Source organism: Mus pahari, chromosome 15 (assembly GCF_900095145.1).
Source record: "Mus pahari chromosome 15, PAHARI_EIJ_v1.1, whole genome shotgun sequence".
Taxonomy (NCBI): Eukaryota; Metazoa; Chordata; class Mammalia; order Rodentia; family Muridae; genus Mus; species Mus pahari.
Genome location: NC_034604.1, coordinates 65,578 through 83,240, shown reverse-complemented (window position 1 = coordinate 83,240; position 17,663 = coordinate 65,578). Strand labels below are relative to the sequence as shown.

The 17,663-nt window shown below is 37.3% G+C and overlaps 1 protein-coding gene across 30 annotated transcripts in view; it reads left to right on the top strand.

The window, feature by feature from the left end:
* The window catches only part of Crem (cAMP responsive element modulator), a 74,033-nt gene that overhangs the window by 50,608 nt on the left and 5,762 nt on the right, over positions 1-17,663 (top strand). For 10 of the 30 annotated variants that reach the window (XM_021215154.2, XM_021215157.2, XM_029546855.1 and 7 more), the window contains 3 exons: positions 2,236-2,424; positions 13,107-13,142; positions 15,971-16,127. In XM_021215154.2, the coding sequence (XP_021070813.1) occupies positions 2,236-2,424; positions 13,107-13,142; positions 15,971-16,127 (382 nt within the window). Of the gene's footprint in view, positions 1-2,235; positions 2,425-8,405; positions 8,520-9,086; positions 9,271-13,060; positions 13,143-15,970; positions 16,128-17,663 lie in introns of those variants that run through there. The other 20 variants (XM_021215170.2, XM_021215163.2, XM_021215162.2 and 17 more) reach the window with 11 other exon arrangements.

The window sequence follows — 17,663 nt, the reverse complement described above, 5'->3', positions numbered from 1 at the left end:
TGTCCCTGTAATTCCAGCAAGTAAGAGATAGAGGCAATAGAATTACAAGTTCAACGTCATCTTCTAGTTCTAGGACAACCTGGGCTGCATGAGGACCTACATCAAAAACTGGAAACAACAAATATATTTCTTTTTACTGTTATATATGTTGGAAACTTTCTGTAATAGTTTTGCTATTTTAGGACAATGTCTCACTGTAGCCTAGACTAGCCTAGAATTCACAGCTCTCCTGCCATGCCTCCGGACTGCTAGGATTACAGGCACATGCCTGGCTAATAAATTTTGTTTGTTTTTAAAGGCTAAAATAAAATATTATATTTAAATTCATTCAAATATATCTTATTTTCCTACTTTTCCTCTTGATTGATTTTATTAAAAGCAAATTATTCTATCCTTAAATATTTTGGTGTTTTAGAAGTTTCCTGCTTAAATGTATTCCTATAGATAACACATTTCCAGAATCTCTGAAACATTTTTATTCTCCAACAATAGTTACCCTTTTGAATGAGAAGGTCCTCTGTCATTTCATAATGCCCTGCCAGTATAAAGTGTGAAGGGCCAATGTACAAGATTTATCAGTAGAAATTTTTTCCCATGCCCTGCATGGTGGCATGTGCCAGAGCCAACTGTGCTGTGGGATGGGTGGGGTGTTTGTGTGTGGATGTGTGTATTTTCAATTTTAATTATATTTTGAAAAAATATACTTATATTTTTCAAATGTATTTTATATTTTATATTTTAAATCATATATTTAAATATTATATATTTTAAATAAATGACAGACTCAATATTTAATGTTTATATTATGAAAACAAAAAAAAAACTTTAGTTGGAAATTTAGAGAAAAATTACTTGAAAAAATACTAAGATGGAAGAAAGTAAACCAAAAAAAAAAAAAAAAAAAAAAAAAAAAAAAAAAAAAAAAAAAAAAAAAAAAAAAAAAAAAAAAAAGAAAGAAAGAAAAACCAAAGTAATTTGGTATTTATCTCAGTATTCTAAAAGCTGCTACAAAATTGTATTGTTGAAAATTAAGTTCTGAAGGTTAGGGTTTAGTCCTCGTTAGAGTATGTTCCACCAAAGCATGATGCCTTGGGTTCAGTCCTTATCACTTTATCAAACTGGGCATAATGGTGCAGACCTGTAATCTCAGCACCAAGTGGGCAAAAGTAGGTCATCCTTGGCCAGCGAGTGAGCTCACTATAAAGATTTGGGATACATGAGACTTTGTCTCAAACAGAAAAGAGAAAATTTAATTTCTGTAATTGGAATTTGAAACCTTCATTTAACTCACTTAGAATTACAAATTCTTTCTGCCTTCTTCTCTTCTTCCCTTCTTTCCTCTCACTCTCCTTCCTTTTATTCTCCTCCCTTCCTCCCTCTCTCCCTCCCTCCCTCCCTCCCTCCCTCCCTCCCTTCCTTCCTTCCTTCCTTCCTTCCTTGCTTCCTTCCTTCTCCCTTCCTTTCTTTTCCTTTCCCTCCTTTCTGTGACTGCTTACAATTGAACCCTAAACCTAGTGTACGATCTGAGCATGCACCCTCCCCCTTAGCTGCCTTCCACAATAAAATAGAAATGTAGTTAGGAGACTTAAAAGTACAAGCCTAATGTAATTGCAGTGCCAACTGAAAATCTTACTGACCATTTCCTAATTCTCAGAAGAATGTTGCTTATAACCAACAATATTTGAAAGAATAGGTAATAATACGTCAAAGCTGGACTTTCTGTCTTCCTCTTCACTTTTTCTCCTAAGTAGTTTAGTGGAGGAGCCTGGAGAGATGGCTTTGTAGTTAACAACATGGCTGCTTTTTCAAGGGCCACAGACTAGATTCCCAGCATCTGCATGGTGTCTCACAACCTTGGAACTCCAGTTCTAGGAGACCCAGTGCCCCCTTTTGGCCTTCACAGACACAAGGATGCATGTAGTGCACATACATATATGTAGCCAAAATATCCATACATATAAAATAGTAAAATAATGGGTAGAATGGATGCATAGAAGGAAAACTTTGTGGACTCGAGGAATTAAGGAAAATTCTGAGTACAAAATACACTGAACAGCAAAACCAAAATAAAATACATTTATGTTGGTAATCTATGATAAAGAAGCTGATGGTTTTCTTATTGATCCCACTTAAAAAGTAACAGTGGAAGCAATGGTAATAAATAGAATATATTCTCCCAATGTGGGATGAAAATAACTCATAATTATCTAATATTTCTCCTTTTTTTCTATTAAGTTGCTATAGCTCAAGGTGGAACAATCCAGATCTCTAACCCAGGATCTGACGGTGTTCAGGGACTCCAGGCATTAACAATGACAAACTCAGGAGCTCCTCCGCCAGGTGCTACAATTGTACAGTATGCAGCACAGTCAGCCGACGGTACACAGCAGTTCTTTGTCCCAGGCAGCCAGGTTGTTGTTCAAGGTATATTTTATTAATCTAATGCATTTAGAATACCTGTGTCACACATTTTAGTGTCTATCTGTAGTATTGTGAAATATACTTGGGTAGAATTTTAGGAGGTGTGGGGAATCACTTAAAAAACATTCAAAGAAATGTTTATACTTCAGAGAAGTTAAAATACGGTTTTCACTGACTGATGAAAGGGTAATTTCAGAGAAGCATGATAAAACAAGGGAAGATGAAAACATGAATACATTTTTAAATTAAGTAAATATTTTCATTAATGTCACATGCTCTGCCTAATGTATTTTAATTTTTTTTGTTTATATTGTGCTGTGTGTTCATATATGAGAGTGCACAGTGTGGAGGACAATTTTGTGGAGTCATTTATCTTGGCTCACATTTTATGTGGGTTCTGGAGATCAGATCCAGCTTCTCAGGCTTGTGGGGCAAAAATCCTTTACTGACTGTGCCATCTCACTGGCCTCCAGCATATTTCTATTACTTTTTATGAGGGTATTTAAGCACATAGTCAGTGATATCTTGAGTTTGTTCTTTTTTCCTAGATTATTTTCCAAGTCTAACTTTCATACAACTCATTTAAAACAAGTGCTGATTTTTATATCTTTTAGACTCTTTTTAGTATAAAGGCTAGTAGACTTTTTTAAAAAATTAATTAATTTATTTAATATATCTGAGTATACTGCTGCAGTCTTCAGACACACCAGAAGAGAACTTAGATCCCATTACAGATGGTTGTGAGCCACCATGTGGTTGCTGGAAATTGAACTCAGGACCTCNGGAAGAGTAGTCAGTACTCTTAACCACTGAGCCATCACTCTAGCCTGACTAATAGACTCTTATAGCTCTTATGAAAGGAGTCTATAGTGAAATAAAACAAGATGTAGCCATAAGCTTTTAGGGTTACCTATACGTTCAGTTCAAACTGGGTAATACATTATTTTAATTTCATTCAGCTGCGCTTATGATAAATATAAACCATATAAAATCATGTTTTAGTTCTAATCTTTTGGGTCTATTTGTCTAGAATGTATCACACTCACGTAAAGGAAAGTAGTATCTGTTCTTTTATTCTGAATTTCTTGGAAATATGGCCCAACTGACTAGAATTTGAAGAAATTTCCCTGTCTCAGCTTCCTGAGTGCTGAGCTTACAGCCATGTGTAGTGGCATGCCTGTTTGATGAATCCTTTTTCTCCTGTGTACTTGGGGGATGAATGTGGGGTATAATAAGAAAATACAGAGTGTGAAAAGGTCTGGAGAGATGGCTCTGTTGTTCAGAGTGCTTGTTGCACAGTCATGAGGCTAGAGTTTAGACCCCAGAACTCACAAAACAAGTCAAGTGCAGTGCATATGACTGTAACCACAGCTCCAGAGGGTGGAGACAGGAGGATTTCTGGGGTTTTCTGACTTCCAACCTAGCTGAGAAAACAGGAACCCCAGGTTAAGGAAGAGATCCTACCTCACAAAGTCAGAGTCAGAGGAGGAGAACTGGCCATGCACACACATATGCATATATACTCAACACAGCACAGAAATACATACAAACAACAAACTAAACAAGTTAATCTAACCTTAAAATAAGAAGAAAGACTGAAGTTGGATATGCTAGTGCATGACAGTAATTCCAGTACTTGAGTCTAAGAATTACTTTGAGTTTTAAGCCAGCCTGGACTAAGAGTTCCCAGCCAGCAAGGGTTCTATAGTGACACCCTGTGTCTTCCACCAAAACAAAGACAAAAAGTGGTGGTATTTTATGTGGAGAGAATAGTGTTTACACACTAATGTTTACCTTACATTTAAATTAAAACCATTTGTTAATTTTTCCTATGCTCAAACCTTGTTTTTCTAAACGAATAAGGAAGAGTCTTTTCTTCTCATATCACCTGTTTTATATGGAGAAACTGATACTGCAAAATTGATACTTTAAAAAATATTTTTAGACTTTTTCATGTTTGAAACTTTGTACCTAAGTTTTATGCCTGGTGTGTTAAAAATCATTTTCTTTTACAAGTTTCAAATGTATATTCACTTTTGTGTGTGGGGTATACATGTATATCAGATACATGTCTGTATCTGGGTAGGTTTCTTTCTTTCAACTGCTGGGATTGCAGGCATATCTAGGCCTGGCTTTTTCCATGGATTCTGGGGACCAAGCTTGGATCCTGAAGCTTGTGTGGCAAACACTTTACAGACTAAGCTGTTTTCCAGCCTCCTTTTTGCTTTTTCTGTTTTCTGTTGTTTCAAGCTGGAAACTCATAGTTACCCTTCACACACTATACCCCTTTCTGCCCAAAGCCTCTGTATAGACTCTTCCCCATGGTTAAGTTAAAAGGTTTTCATTTCTCCTCTCCTATCATCAGCCTATCTAACTAGGCAGCCGTCCCTGTGGTCTGGATAGCCACAAAAGCCAGACTTCTTGGAGCTGAGAGCTGTAGCAACATTTCAGTACTTCCTGGCTCAGTTTTGGGGGAACATTATGTCAGAGTTCACTTAAATTCTTGTCATCGGGCTGGAAAGATGGCTCAGTGGTTAAGAGAACTGACTGCTCTTTGTGAGTTCAAATCCCAGCAACCACATGATGCCTTACAACCATCTATAATGAGATCCGATGCCCTCTTCTGGGGTGTCTGAAGACATCTACAGTGTACTTACATATAATAAATAAATAAATCTTTAAAAAAATTATTGTCATCACCTTCAGATGATTCTGGGCCTCTAATACTTTTTAAAAGCAAGATGTTATCTCCAATATCTCTGCTTCTTTAATACACTGCTGTGTCTGCAGGTTAGCGTGGAAGCCCCAATATTCGACCAACATTCCTTACATCTGTTCAGATTGAGATATAATCCTATAGACTGGATTGCTTTCATACTTCATATATAATATATGTCTTTGGTTCTTGATACTGGGAAGTCTAATAATCTTAGACTAAGGGTTTAAGGGTCTCTGGAGTACCCGCTGATTCACATAAGCCATTATCTGTCTCTGTACATGGTGGAAAAGACAAGGGGCTCTCTAGGGCTCTGTGTTAAGGATATTAAACCCAATTAATGAAATCTTTTTATGTAACTTTTGCTGGGTAATGTGAAGAAATGTCTGTTAACCCAAGTTGGGGTGGCAGTGGTGATATGATAGTTTCCAAGTCTGGTGCTGTGAACCCGTGCATTGATTTGGTTGCTTACAGGAGTACATGTGAATGGGGATGCAAGTGTAGCTGCATCACAGAAAAAATCACTCCAGCAAAGCTGGCACTCCCTGTCCATCCTGCAGGCAGCTCTGGGATGGGAGAGTCTCTTCTTCTCAGCACCTATTACTACTTGTGGAGTAATAACCATGGGCAGAGGCTCAAAAAATCTCAGTTTCTGGAACGTCCGGGGACACTTGTTTACTAGAGAGTCTTAGGGGCTTCATCTTCCCACTAGAGGAAGGGAAGGGATATTTTCATTAGAACAAAATCATTACTCTACTCTCAAAATGTAATTATTTCCAGCCCTGTTGCATCAGGGTTAGGATTTCAACCTAGAAATGAGGAGTTGCACATGCATTTGCTCTGTAGCATAGTGGCTGACTATACTGAGAATATCAGCAAACGCCGGGCATGTGCTAGGCAAAGTTAGACATCCACTGTGTTGCCTACCTCTTCCTCCTATGTTGGCCTTGCTCTTTCTCAGGTCTTCCCTCATGTATGCTGACAGGTAATCCCATTTCTTTCATTTCCTCTGACAGGCTTTTTTTCTCTCCACAGCCTTTATATCTACTCCTTGTCCTGACAGGCACCATTTCCTCAGCCTCTACACGTTATTCAGGTTTCATCTTAGATAACACTTCCTCCAGGAAGACTTCTCTGGCCTTCCAAATCTGGCCTAGGCAACTCCACAGTTCCCAGTGCATCTTCTTAGGTAATAGATCACATGTACTGTCACTCTGTATCCTGCCTCAACGCTAAGTTCTAGTTGCATTACAGCCTTTAGTAACTACCAAGATCTGTCATACGATAAATGTAAACATTTTCCAAATGGAAGTGGTGTAGGGCACATGTCTATAATCCCAGCACTTGGAATTATCAGTTTGAAGGCTACAGAGGGAGGCTCTGGTCAAATAAGAAAAAAAAGGCCCCTATATCTCAAAATATAAGGTCAGATCAACAGTTTAGTGTAGGGCTGTATTTAAGCTTTCCTAATAGCAATAATCACCTCCACCTTAAAAATGACATTTGTTTTGTATGTGTGAACATTGGTATATCATATACATATTAGAGAACAACTTGCAGGAATTAGTTCTTCAGGTAGGTCCTGGTGGTCAAACTCAGGTTGTTAAGGTTGGTAGCACATGCCTTTATCTACTGAGCCATCTCATGGGCCCTTTCCCCCTTTTTATACAGTATCTATTAACTGTCAATGTGCAAGTTTAAAGAAATATTGAGATAAAAATAAACATGGATTCTGAATTATAAATAAGGATTATTAATATTCTTCTGACCCTCAAAGCCTTAGGTGTACCTGGATAGGAAGGAGCCCTTGGTGGAGCCTTGTTGAGACTGTCAGCAAGTCCTCATCTTTAATCTTCAGTTGCAATTCCAGTTTCATTGCAAGGACTCTGCAAAACTAGTAGAAACATAGATGATCTATGCCCTTTGGTTACCTCACCATGCCACAACATAAAATCCTTGCCTTTACTGCAGCATACTTAGTTGAATAACGTAGACATACAGCATTTAAAAGAAATCATTGTGTCAGGTGTGGTGGTGCATACCCTTAATCCCAGCACACAGGAGCAAGGCAGGTGGATCTCTGAGTTCCAGGCCAGCCAGGGATACATAGTGAGACCCTGTCTCAAAAGAAAAATTATTGGCCATTCATGACATACAAATAGATCATTAATATAAAGTCAGGTTGAGTTTTAAGCATACAACCCACTGGGGATAGGGGAGAGATCTCATGAAGCAACATGTCAGGACTTTTTTTTTTTTCTTTCTTCAGTAAAGGTGAAAAAAATTCCACACTGTGGAGTCTGGTATGTCTTAGAACATATGTCAACTTCTTATATGACCTTGATATTGTTAAAATTTCAGTAATTGTCCAGCTTTTCATGTGCAGAAATCTCAAGTTATTCAAATAAAAGCTGACATTAAAAATATGAATAGCAACTTAGGTTATGAATTTTAAAATCATTAAACTTCAAGATATTACATTGAATTGCAAATTTCTATTTATATGGGTCAAAAGGATGAAATATCAGCAAGTTCACATTACTCTGGCAGTTAAGGAAAACACTGTATACCACTTGCTGCTTTGGCATAGTGAGTTTCTAGACTGTCAGCATTTCTTCATTTCAGGTAATGTGAACAAATTCCAAGTCACTCTGGGAACAGCTAGATTTTATGGTGTGATAGCAAATGGTTTAGCAAATAAAAGTAACTGAATACAGGTACCTGGATATTTCTATCTCAATAAGTTTAGAAGTGCCTATGAAATACATTTTTTTGTATTGACTGTCAGGAATTTTTTTATTAGATATTTTCTTTATTTACATTTCAAATGTTATCCCCTTTCCTGGTTTCACCTCTGAAAACCTTCTCCTCCATCCCCTTTCTCCTCCCCCTGCTAACTCCCCCTTCCTGGCCCTGGCATTCCCATGTATTGGGGCATAGAGCCTTCACAGGGACTGTCAGGATTTTTTGTTCAGTCCCTGAAATGTGGATCTCCAAATGCTTCCTTCTTTGGGTTCTGAGAAACAGGGCTCATCTCTCCTGTCTCCACAGCTTCATGAGCTACATACAACTCTGTAACTTCTCATTTTTATTTTTTGTCAGAGCTCATATGAAAAGATTTTTATGTCAAAAGTGAGAAACAAGAACATTTGGATAGTTTATTACAGGAAGAGTTTTTATAGGGCTTTGCTTTCAGTGAGCTGCTATGTGACAAAGCACATTGATGGCAGTGATAGGCCGGTGATGTCACTGTGATGTCAGTGCTCCTCCTTATTTTACACATGCTTGCTAGTTTGGAACACTTTACTTTTGACTGTGGTACGGCCAACAAGACCACTCTATATGCAAAAGCCCAACATGGCTGTAACTGGAGATGAAAATGGTAAGAACTTAAAGGGGGATTTACATTAATTTTGTTTTGTTTTAATATAGGATTTAGAAATATTTTGGAACTTTTTGAGTGTTTTAGGAAGTGTGATTTTTTTTTTTGTAGTTGCTTATGCATAAGAAGTTTCTTTTCATGCTTTTGTTAAGCCATTATAGTGCGATTGCTTGTTTATAGTGCTATTGTATCTTTGCTCCCAGGCTTTTATGCTCTGTTGACTAAGGCAGTGATCTGCCTGCTAGCCCTGCTTTTCTTTTCTTTCTCCACTCATATCTTACCCTAGTCGTTCGGCCTCACTAAACTAGGCTAATAATTTATCTGCAACCTGTTGGAAATTCAGTCTAGCTACCAGTTAAAACATCTGATGTCCATGTTGTAAACACTTGAGCTACTAGGTAGTAGCTAGCTCCGCACAGGATAGGGGAAACAGTGTGCTAAGAATGGATGTTTTTCAGCCTGCTAGTTCTTTTCTCCTGCCTTTAAAAAATGGTCTGCTCTTCAGCTAATTGAGTTCAAAGGGCTGACGTCATTACATTTCCTGGAATCGTGTTGCAGCGGGGAAGTGGAAAAGTTAAACTCCAAGCACATTGACGTCAGCTCCGAGTCATGTTGTGATTTAGTCAGTTCCTTTCTGCTTTGTCAAGCTTGGCGGACAGATTGCAAGTTTGTTAACTAGTTCACCACCGCTTTTGGGTGCGGGGACGTTTTCAGATCGAATAGCAAGTCTGACTTTAGCATTTCTCTTGTGGTAAGTATCTGCTTGAAGATAGGGACGCATTAGGGCACCTGTAATGCATTACCTTCGGAGAGGCTCTCCCAGCACCTGCCTAGTGACAAGTGGGCTATATTTAGGCCGAGGTTTTGGTGCTTGCTAGATTCATAGGCAGAGTGCCCTCTAGTGCCTCGTAAGGGACGTGCTTGTCTTTCATTGTTTCCTCAGCCTTTGGCTTTGTAATAAGTTCATTAGGTTTTGCTTTTCTTAGTTATAGATAAGTGATTTTGAAATACTGAGTTACCAGTGACCTTTGTGTAGTTTGCGACATTGTTTATTCAGTTGGATTTATTTGTAACTCAGTTTTGCATTTGCAGTTGAATTGAGAATAAAGAGGATTACATGGCTTCCCCACAGTTTAGCTCACATTGCATTGTTTCTGAGATGTTCCTTAAGAAGCTGTTGTTTTGTCAGATGGTGCTTTTTGTGAAGTCTGTAGATGTGCTGTAGATTACAGCAGCTATGGAGCAAACCAGACACTGATGTAGTGTGATCCTAAAATCAATGACTTTTTTTTTTTTTGGTGCATGCATTTATTTTAGAAAAAATGTTGGTTTGTTTCTTCTAGGCAGACTTTAAATTTCTACTCACCATTTGACTGTGAGAGCAGGAGGGAATATAGTAATACAATAAAATAGAATAATTAAAGTATCAAGTATATTTAAAGGTGAATAATTAAGGTATGCATTTATATTAAAATTTTAGCCATTGCTTATGAATTATATATTCATATACTTATGTTGATAGAATGAACATGTCATCTTTGAAGCTCTTTCTTCTTATAGGTTTTTTTTTTTACCAGTACTAAGCTACAGTTTCAAATTTAAAATTTTCAAAAACACTAAAACTTTTTAATGTTGAACAATATCGAACATTTCCCATAAGACCCAACTGTAGTTTGTGAAATAACTATTTTTCTGAATCTGTCACTTTTCTCAGTGACATTTGAAAAGGTGTTCTATTGAAAACAATAGTTGAAATTTATATCCTTTTTATTAATGAGCAAAACTGCACTCGATTGAAGAACAATTTTGGCACTGTGGCAGAGAGGCTCTCAGCAGCACTCTTTGTATTCTTGGCACTGGGATAGTATGAGTTGCCAAGCTGAGGAAACTGGTTTAGATTAAGGACTTAGAAACCTTTGATCATCACCAGCATTTTTTATATCATGACACAGTGACATGTGTGTGTCACTTTGAATTTATATAAAAGAAGTTTCAAACAAAAGTAACACAAAAACACAATTATTTTCTATCTAATTTTCATTTTTGCTTTAAATGTTATCTTGACCCATGAAATTGATTTTATGACCCATGATCTGTAATGTATGCCTGAGATCCACACTCAAATCAGGCTTCTTATGTTGATGACTGCCCTAGAAAAGATCTTTATGGCATCTCTAATAGGGTCATGGAATCAAATGAAAGAATGATATTGTTAATTCTGCTTGGTGTAATGTAAATTTGTATTGTCTTTTTTTTTTGGTCTTATTTATAATTGATTATGTTTGGAACTGAGTTTACTGTTTTAAGACCTGGATTGTAATAGCTTATATTCAAGAGGCATTTCAGAATTGTTAAAACATACTTTTCAACTATTCAGATTTGGGAAATAGTAACTCAGTATTTGATGTAGGAGAACAGGGATACATACCACTTTTGTGATTTCTCTTAGGAAAATTTAACATTAAGGGATGGTTTTGATTAGGGTTTAACTTTTTAAGTTGATAGTAAAACAAATTATACTTGTATTGGAAGTAGATAGAAGAATAACCTACTGTGAGTTCAATAAGGCCTCAAAGCTCATAGGACAGCTATCATGCTGTCTCTACTTGGTGAATATATTTAATTCAGTGTTTGGTATATTTTACTTTTTCCTATCTTATTTTTCTATCTGAACATATTGCCTGTCAACACTTTGCATTTATGTAAATATATATATATAATATATTACAAGTAAGCATAAATACAAGTTAATGAAAGAGCTAGCAAAGTACTCAGATTGTAAAGGAGACACGGGAGGAAGGACATAGAGGTTGAAGCCCTGGAGGCCCACCTAGAGGAAGCCGTATGAAACATTGGGAAGAGGAGAGATATTCATGCTCACTGCTCACAGGACACACACTACTGCGCAGAGAGTAGTATGACTGAGTGCAGATCAGAGTAGGCAGGGACTCTTCCGGGTTACAAAGCTAGCCACCAGTGAAGCAGCTCAGGTTGTCAGAAACCTCTGATTCTGCTCATACTATACTATGCTGCTCTCATGACACTGGTAAGTAAATGCTAATGAAGGATAGATCATAATAGCATGCAAGACATAGCTTTTACAATGTATACAGTGCAGCTAGCATCACTTTTAAGTAATCAAAATGGAGTTTTTTCCTAGACTACTATTCTGATAAGGCAATAGAGCATTTGTCTTTCTGTAGAACCTTAAATTTTCAGTATTCATGACTTCCTGTATTTTTCATAAATTTCCTAACTTTTAAGACTTTCATTGAAAAAGCAATATAAGAAGTCCCTTTATGTGTACATTGGGTTGAATATGTTAATTATTTCATATTGTATATCAATGCATCAAATATCATTTGTACACCTTGATTATACATATACAATTTTAATTTGTTAACTATACCTCAATAAATAAATAAAAACTGAAAATATTTATTTAAAATTTATTTATTATTAGTTTGTATGTGTGCAGGTGTGTGTGTGTGTGTGTGTGTGTGTATGTGTGTGTGTGTGTGCGTGCACGCGCGCCTGCAAGCGCACTTGCAGCTGATGCCATGGCATGCATGTGGATGACAGAGGACAGATTTGAGGAGTTGCTTCTCTTCCCTCGTGGGTTCCAAAGGATCAAACTCAGGTTGTCAGGTATGCATGACAAGTACTTTTATACCTTGAGCTGTTTCTCTGGTCTTAAACAGAAATGATTTAATGTCTTAATTCTACATAGGACTTTAAACACAGTTGAAAATTCTCACTGCTTTTTAGTCACTTTTATATGATTTTGTTTACATGGAGAAGGAGGAGCAATGGGAAGGGAAACTGACAGAATGGAACACGAGGCACAGAGAGGTCTGAAGTGGGAGCTAGAAGCATTGGTGTGCTGTTTGAGATAGAAAATTGCGGGAGGGATAAGGAAGATGCCAATGGGTTTTGGAGCTTTGGGAAAGCAACTCTCCTCAGTTACAAGGATGATTGCTGAGTTACCCCTACTGTTTACTGTTCTTAAGATCAGTGAAATGGCATAAAGGTGGGAACTTGTGTAGGTATGGTGGCTTATGTCTATGATCCTGGTACTCTGGAAGCTGAAGTAGAAAGATTGTGAGTTCAAGGTCCTGTCCCAAAACACGAAACCAACAAAGCCCCTGATATTCAGTCAGTAGGCACCCCGATAAATAAAAAATAAAATAACAGTTTTCTTGGGGTATTGACAAATAATTTTTTTGTTTTTTGTTTTTTGTTTCAAAAGCTATCAAAATAAGCACTTGGGATATTTGTTATTTATTTCTTTGTTTCTGTATCTGACTTGTTTTCCCTAAGGACTAGGAGTTATACACTATTATTTATCAAACTTGTTAGAAGGGGAAATTCTAATGGGAAAAATTATTGGTTGTGTTATAAACCTTGTAGCTACATATAGTACAAGCATAATTTGGAACACTGTATTTTAGATACCAAGGGAGGGGATTAGAAGGGAACTAATGTGTTAAATGTCTTCTGTGTGCTAGATACTGTGCTAGACACTTTGACATGTATTACAGGGTTTCTTGTGAGTATGAAATGAGATGATGTATCCCCATTTTACAGATGAGGAGACTGACCTTGCCCCAAGTCACATGGCTGGTAAGTGGCAGAGCTGGACTAGAACCCAGACCCCAAATCCAATGCCTTTTCTGCTATACCATGTTAGAGCTTGAAAAAAGAGAGGTATGAAGTTCATGATCAGAATTGACAGCTCCAGGAATTGTTTTTCATGACAGGAGTTAGATAGTTAGAAACACACTATTAGAATCCCTGCCTCTAAGCTGCCATGTTAGATGTATCTAAAGTGTATTAAGGAAGAACAATGTCTCTTGTCAAGAAATGCTGGATTGAATGAACATGTGGCATCTCATGGGACTTTATATACCTTTGTGTTAAAGGCAGTTACAATATATGTCCACAGAAGAATGCTTATTAAACGCTCAGATGGCAGCACGCCTGTGCAACAGCCTAGGGAGTTTAAAATTGACTTTGTAGAGGGCACATTAGTCCATTAAGCACCCTTCATAAAAGTCCTGTGCTAGATTCCAGAGCATAAAGTGAAACAATACTGTTCTTGACTTGTCTGAACATTCTTGCCTACCTGAGAATAAACTTGGGGTAAAATATAGCAGTACAAATACATTTTTCTTATTATTGTCAGTCATGATTTTTTAAGCTCCTATACATGATTTATGGATTCTCAAAAGATAAATATGAAATTCTAAAGTCAGGTGTGGTGGCACCTTTTTGTAACCCCCAGCCTTTAGAAGACTGAGGCAAGAGAATTGAAAGCTTAATGCCAATCTGAGTTACATGGCAAGATCTTATCTTAAAAAAACCTTACAAAATAATTTTGATACCTTTAGTACTTAGATGGGCTAGGAATTGGGATTTATAAATAGTACAGGAATAAAATTCTATCACTAGAGAATGTAGGATGGTTCTTGGAAATTACCACCAAATTTGCAATGTTAGAGACTGATGCCAACATAAACATGTTCTCATAACTTGTTTAAAAGAAATATGATATTTAGACTCCCTCAAATATTTTCCCCATCATTTTAATGTACTTTACTAAGATTATATTTGCATGTAGCTACACTAATTCCTACTTGCTTGAAGTAGTGAGTTGGCATTCTGGACTTGTGTTATAACAAATAGAATGAATATACATCTGAGACACAATGAAGCCGCACTTCTCTGATATATCAGAGCTAATATATCCTATATATCATCCCCTGCAGATGCAAAGTGACTTAGCTTTAAACCTCTTAGACAGCTTTAAAGAATGCCCTGTTTGGTATTGCCCTTGTCCCTCATGTTGCCATGTCTGGTTTTCCAAGGGTTTCTGTAGCTTCTGTAGACAGACAAAAGGTCTTTTGCTGTTGCCTTGCTTTGTTGCCTTGCCTCGTTTTGCTTTGTTTTTAATATGCTGTTTCTGGTATGCATTTTATCTGTGATGTGTCTCTTTTTCTCTTCCCTTAAAAAGATGAAAATAATGCCCTTAAACCAGCTTTCAAACATTCTGTTCTCACTTATATAAAAAAGTGAATGTGTACAACAGGGGAGAGAACTGTGAAACCATTGCTTCCTCCCTTTCCCTCCTGCCTCTCCCTCTTAGAAAAGCGCTTTCTATATTTAGGACATGGCAGCAACAGAAGAACCCCTCACATGCTGCACATTTTTAGTATTGTTTTTATACATGTTTGTTAGCAGTTTCAAAGAAGGTTTGAAAGCAGGTGTGTATTCAGGTTGCCAGCAAGATTGAGGGCAGGGGTATGCAAACTTGGTCACTGGCTATTGTGTGGACTTGAGAAAATCAGCTGGGACATTGTTTCAGCATTTGTTGACTTACAGCCTTCCCTGGATGTGGGTAAAGAAAGGTGGGAGGACCTTAGGCCGGGTTCCCACTCTTCTCTCTTATTGCATGATGTTAGTTTTTATATGTCATTTTCTCCTTATAAATTTACAATTTGCACTTCTAATGAGTTGTCCTTGTGTATAGTGTTTGCAACTATCATGAAAATAAATTGAGGACTTTACTCAAGATGCTGATTTAAGAACTTTACTGTTTTTTTCTTCCCTTTCTTCCTGTTACCCTTAATGAATATACAGCCAATTAGATTCCTTCCCTTGCTTTAGCCTTTTTCTTTTCTTATTTCGGTATTGGAAGGTTTTCTATATCTGTTTTAGGTGCAGGCAAATGGAAGTCCCAGTTGAAGCTTCCAGAGGATGGCCATGCCTACTTAGAGGATTCATGCTTCCTTTACTGGCTTGCTAGAGCCAGTTGTTAAGTTTCAGACCTTTTGTGAGATGGTTGTAGAACTAGCTGTTATTATCAATTATCAGTGTATGTATATGTTCATACACTTAAATAGATTCCATTGAAAGCAGCAATAGTCCTTAAATACTTATAATTTTGAATAATCTTCAGGTCATTTCCATTTGTAAGCACATCTCTTCTCAGCTTGACACTGAGTGAGTTCATATTGATGTATTTGAACTTGGTGGAACTTGCTACAGTGCAAGTGTTTTCACTGGGGAAGGCATCAGACTGTAGAGCAGAGGTCCTCGCTCCTGCCCTCAAAGAACAGCTCCTTATAGTTACTAGCACACTGCTGATACAGGCTAAATGAACTGTAGTCAAAAACCCTATTGCTTTTGCCTGTGATAAAAGGAGGTCTAAAATGAGCTAAGACATTTTCTAAAATGTCAGGAACAGGCTAGAGTATTTGTAGCTTTGTTCTAATTTGTCAAATAAAATTCTTCATGTTTAAGATCCTTATACTACTAGGAACAATAAGCTTTACCTCTACAAAACAATCTTTACTGACATGTATAAAGTATACTATTTCTAGGTTAATTTTATATAAAACATTAGGGAGTGAATTGGTGATATAAGCTTTTAATACCTTATTTCATTGCAGCTGCCACAGGTGACATGCCAACTTACCAGATCCGAGCTCCTACTACTGCTTTGCCACAAGGTGTGGTGATGGCTGCCTCACCAGGAAGCCTGCACAGTCCACAGCAACTAGCAGAAGAAGCAACACGCAAGCGGGAGCTGAGGCTGATGAAAAACAGGTAAAGTACTGGGTAATCTAGAGCCACTGTAGGAAACATTTGCTACTGCGGGGTTCTTAATGTACATTTGCAAAACTGTTTCTCAGGTTAAGTGTTCTGTGGCTTTGTGTATGTGCTTATGCTCTGCCCATGATGATAGTTTGTCTTCTGGTGAGTTCCTGGTCATTGATGCTTCATAAGCAGTAGATATGTTTCTTCATGTTGTAAGGAATATCAAAAGATATATAATCTTTAAAAATAGTATTATAATATATATGTATATATATTAAAAATAGTTCACTAATGAAGAACTTTTAAAAAGATTTTTTTATTTTATGTATATGAGTACACCATTGCTCTCTTCAGACACACCAAAAGAGTGTATCAGATCACATTACAGATAGTTGTGAGCCACCATGTGGTTCCCAGGAATTGACTCAGGACCTCTGGAAGAACAGTCGATGCTAAGCCATCTCCCCAGCCTTACTATATTCTTTATAATAAGTTTGTTTTATATATTTTTGTGAAATGGTATTCTGGTAAGTACATTTTACCCCTTAAATTGGCATTATGGATAGGACCTGGGACCTTGGGCATGATAGACAAACATTGAGATACATTTCTGTCCCCAATTTTTTAGCTTCTTTATTAGCAAAATAAATTTAAGTATTAAAGCATTGTTTTGTATTTTATCATTCTAGGTACTTTGTATTGTTTTTATACCAGCACAATGAAGTACATGTTCTTTTGACATTCTAGTCATGTATAAATAAAAAAATAATGGAACCTCCTCATGCCCCTGCCATCTAGCTAATGGCTAATGTTGTAGTGGAAGTGTTTGCAGTCCTCTCTCATCTCCCACTTGTGTTCCGAGTCTGTGTCTTGGGTGCCTCCACTTCTCTCCCTGCTTAGGTACCAGCCTGCCATGTTAAAAACACACTTACAAAATAATATCATTTTATTTATTCGACTTGCATATTAATTCTTTAGTTATTGTGGAGAATGGTACAACTCAGTTTGATTTTCAAAATGAACAGAGTTGCCTTAACTGTTTCCCGGTGAAGTTTGTCACCTATTCTTTAGTGTTAGATTATATCCTAATTGCAAGAAAATAAAGCACATTAGGTGGGGTCAGCTGCTTTGCTGCTCTGTAGAACAGAAGTAGACTGTGGTCTTTGACAGTCTTATTAGATGTTTCCAACCTAGTTTATCTACAGATTGTGGCAGTGGAATCCCTGAAATTCAGTACTGAGATGACCACTGTCCTGGGTCTTGTCTTAGGTGGTTACATTCACTGCATTTGTGGTTCTTCAAATGACAGTTTGGGAGCTAAGAGAGATAAGTCAGCAATTAAGAGCATCTAGTGGGCTGGTGAGATGGCTCAGTGGGTAAGAGCACCCGAGTGCTCTTCCGAAGGTCCGGAGTTCAAATCCCAGCAACCACATGGTGGCTCCATAACCATCCGTAACAAGATCTGACACCCTCTTCTGGAGTGTCTGAAGACAGCTACAGTGTACTTACATATAATAAATAAATAAATCTTTAAAAAAAAAAAAA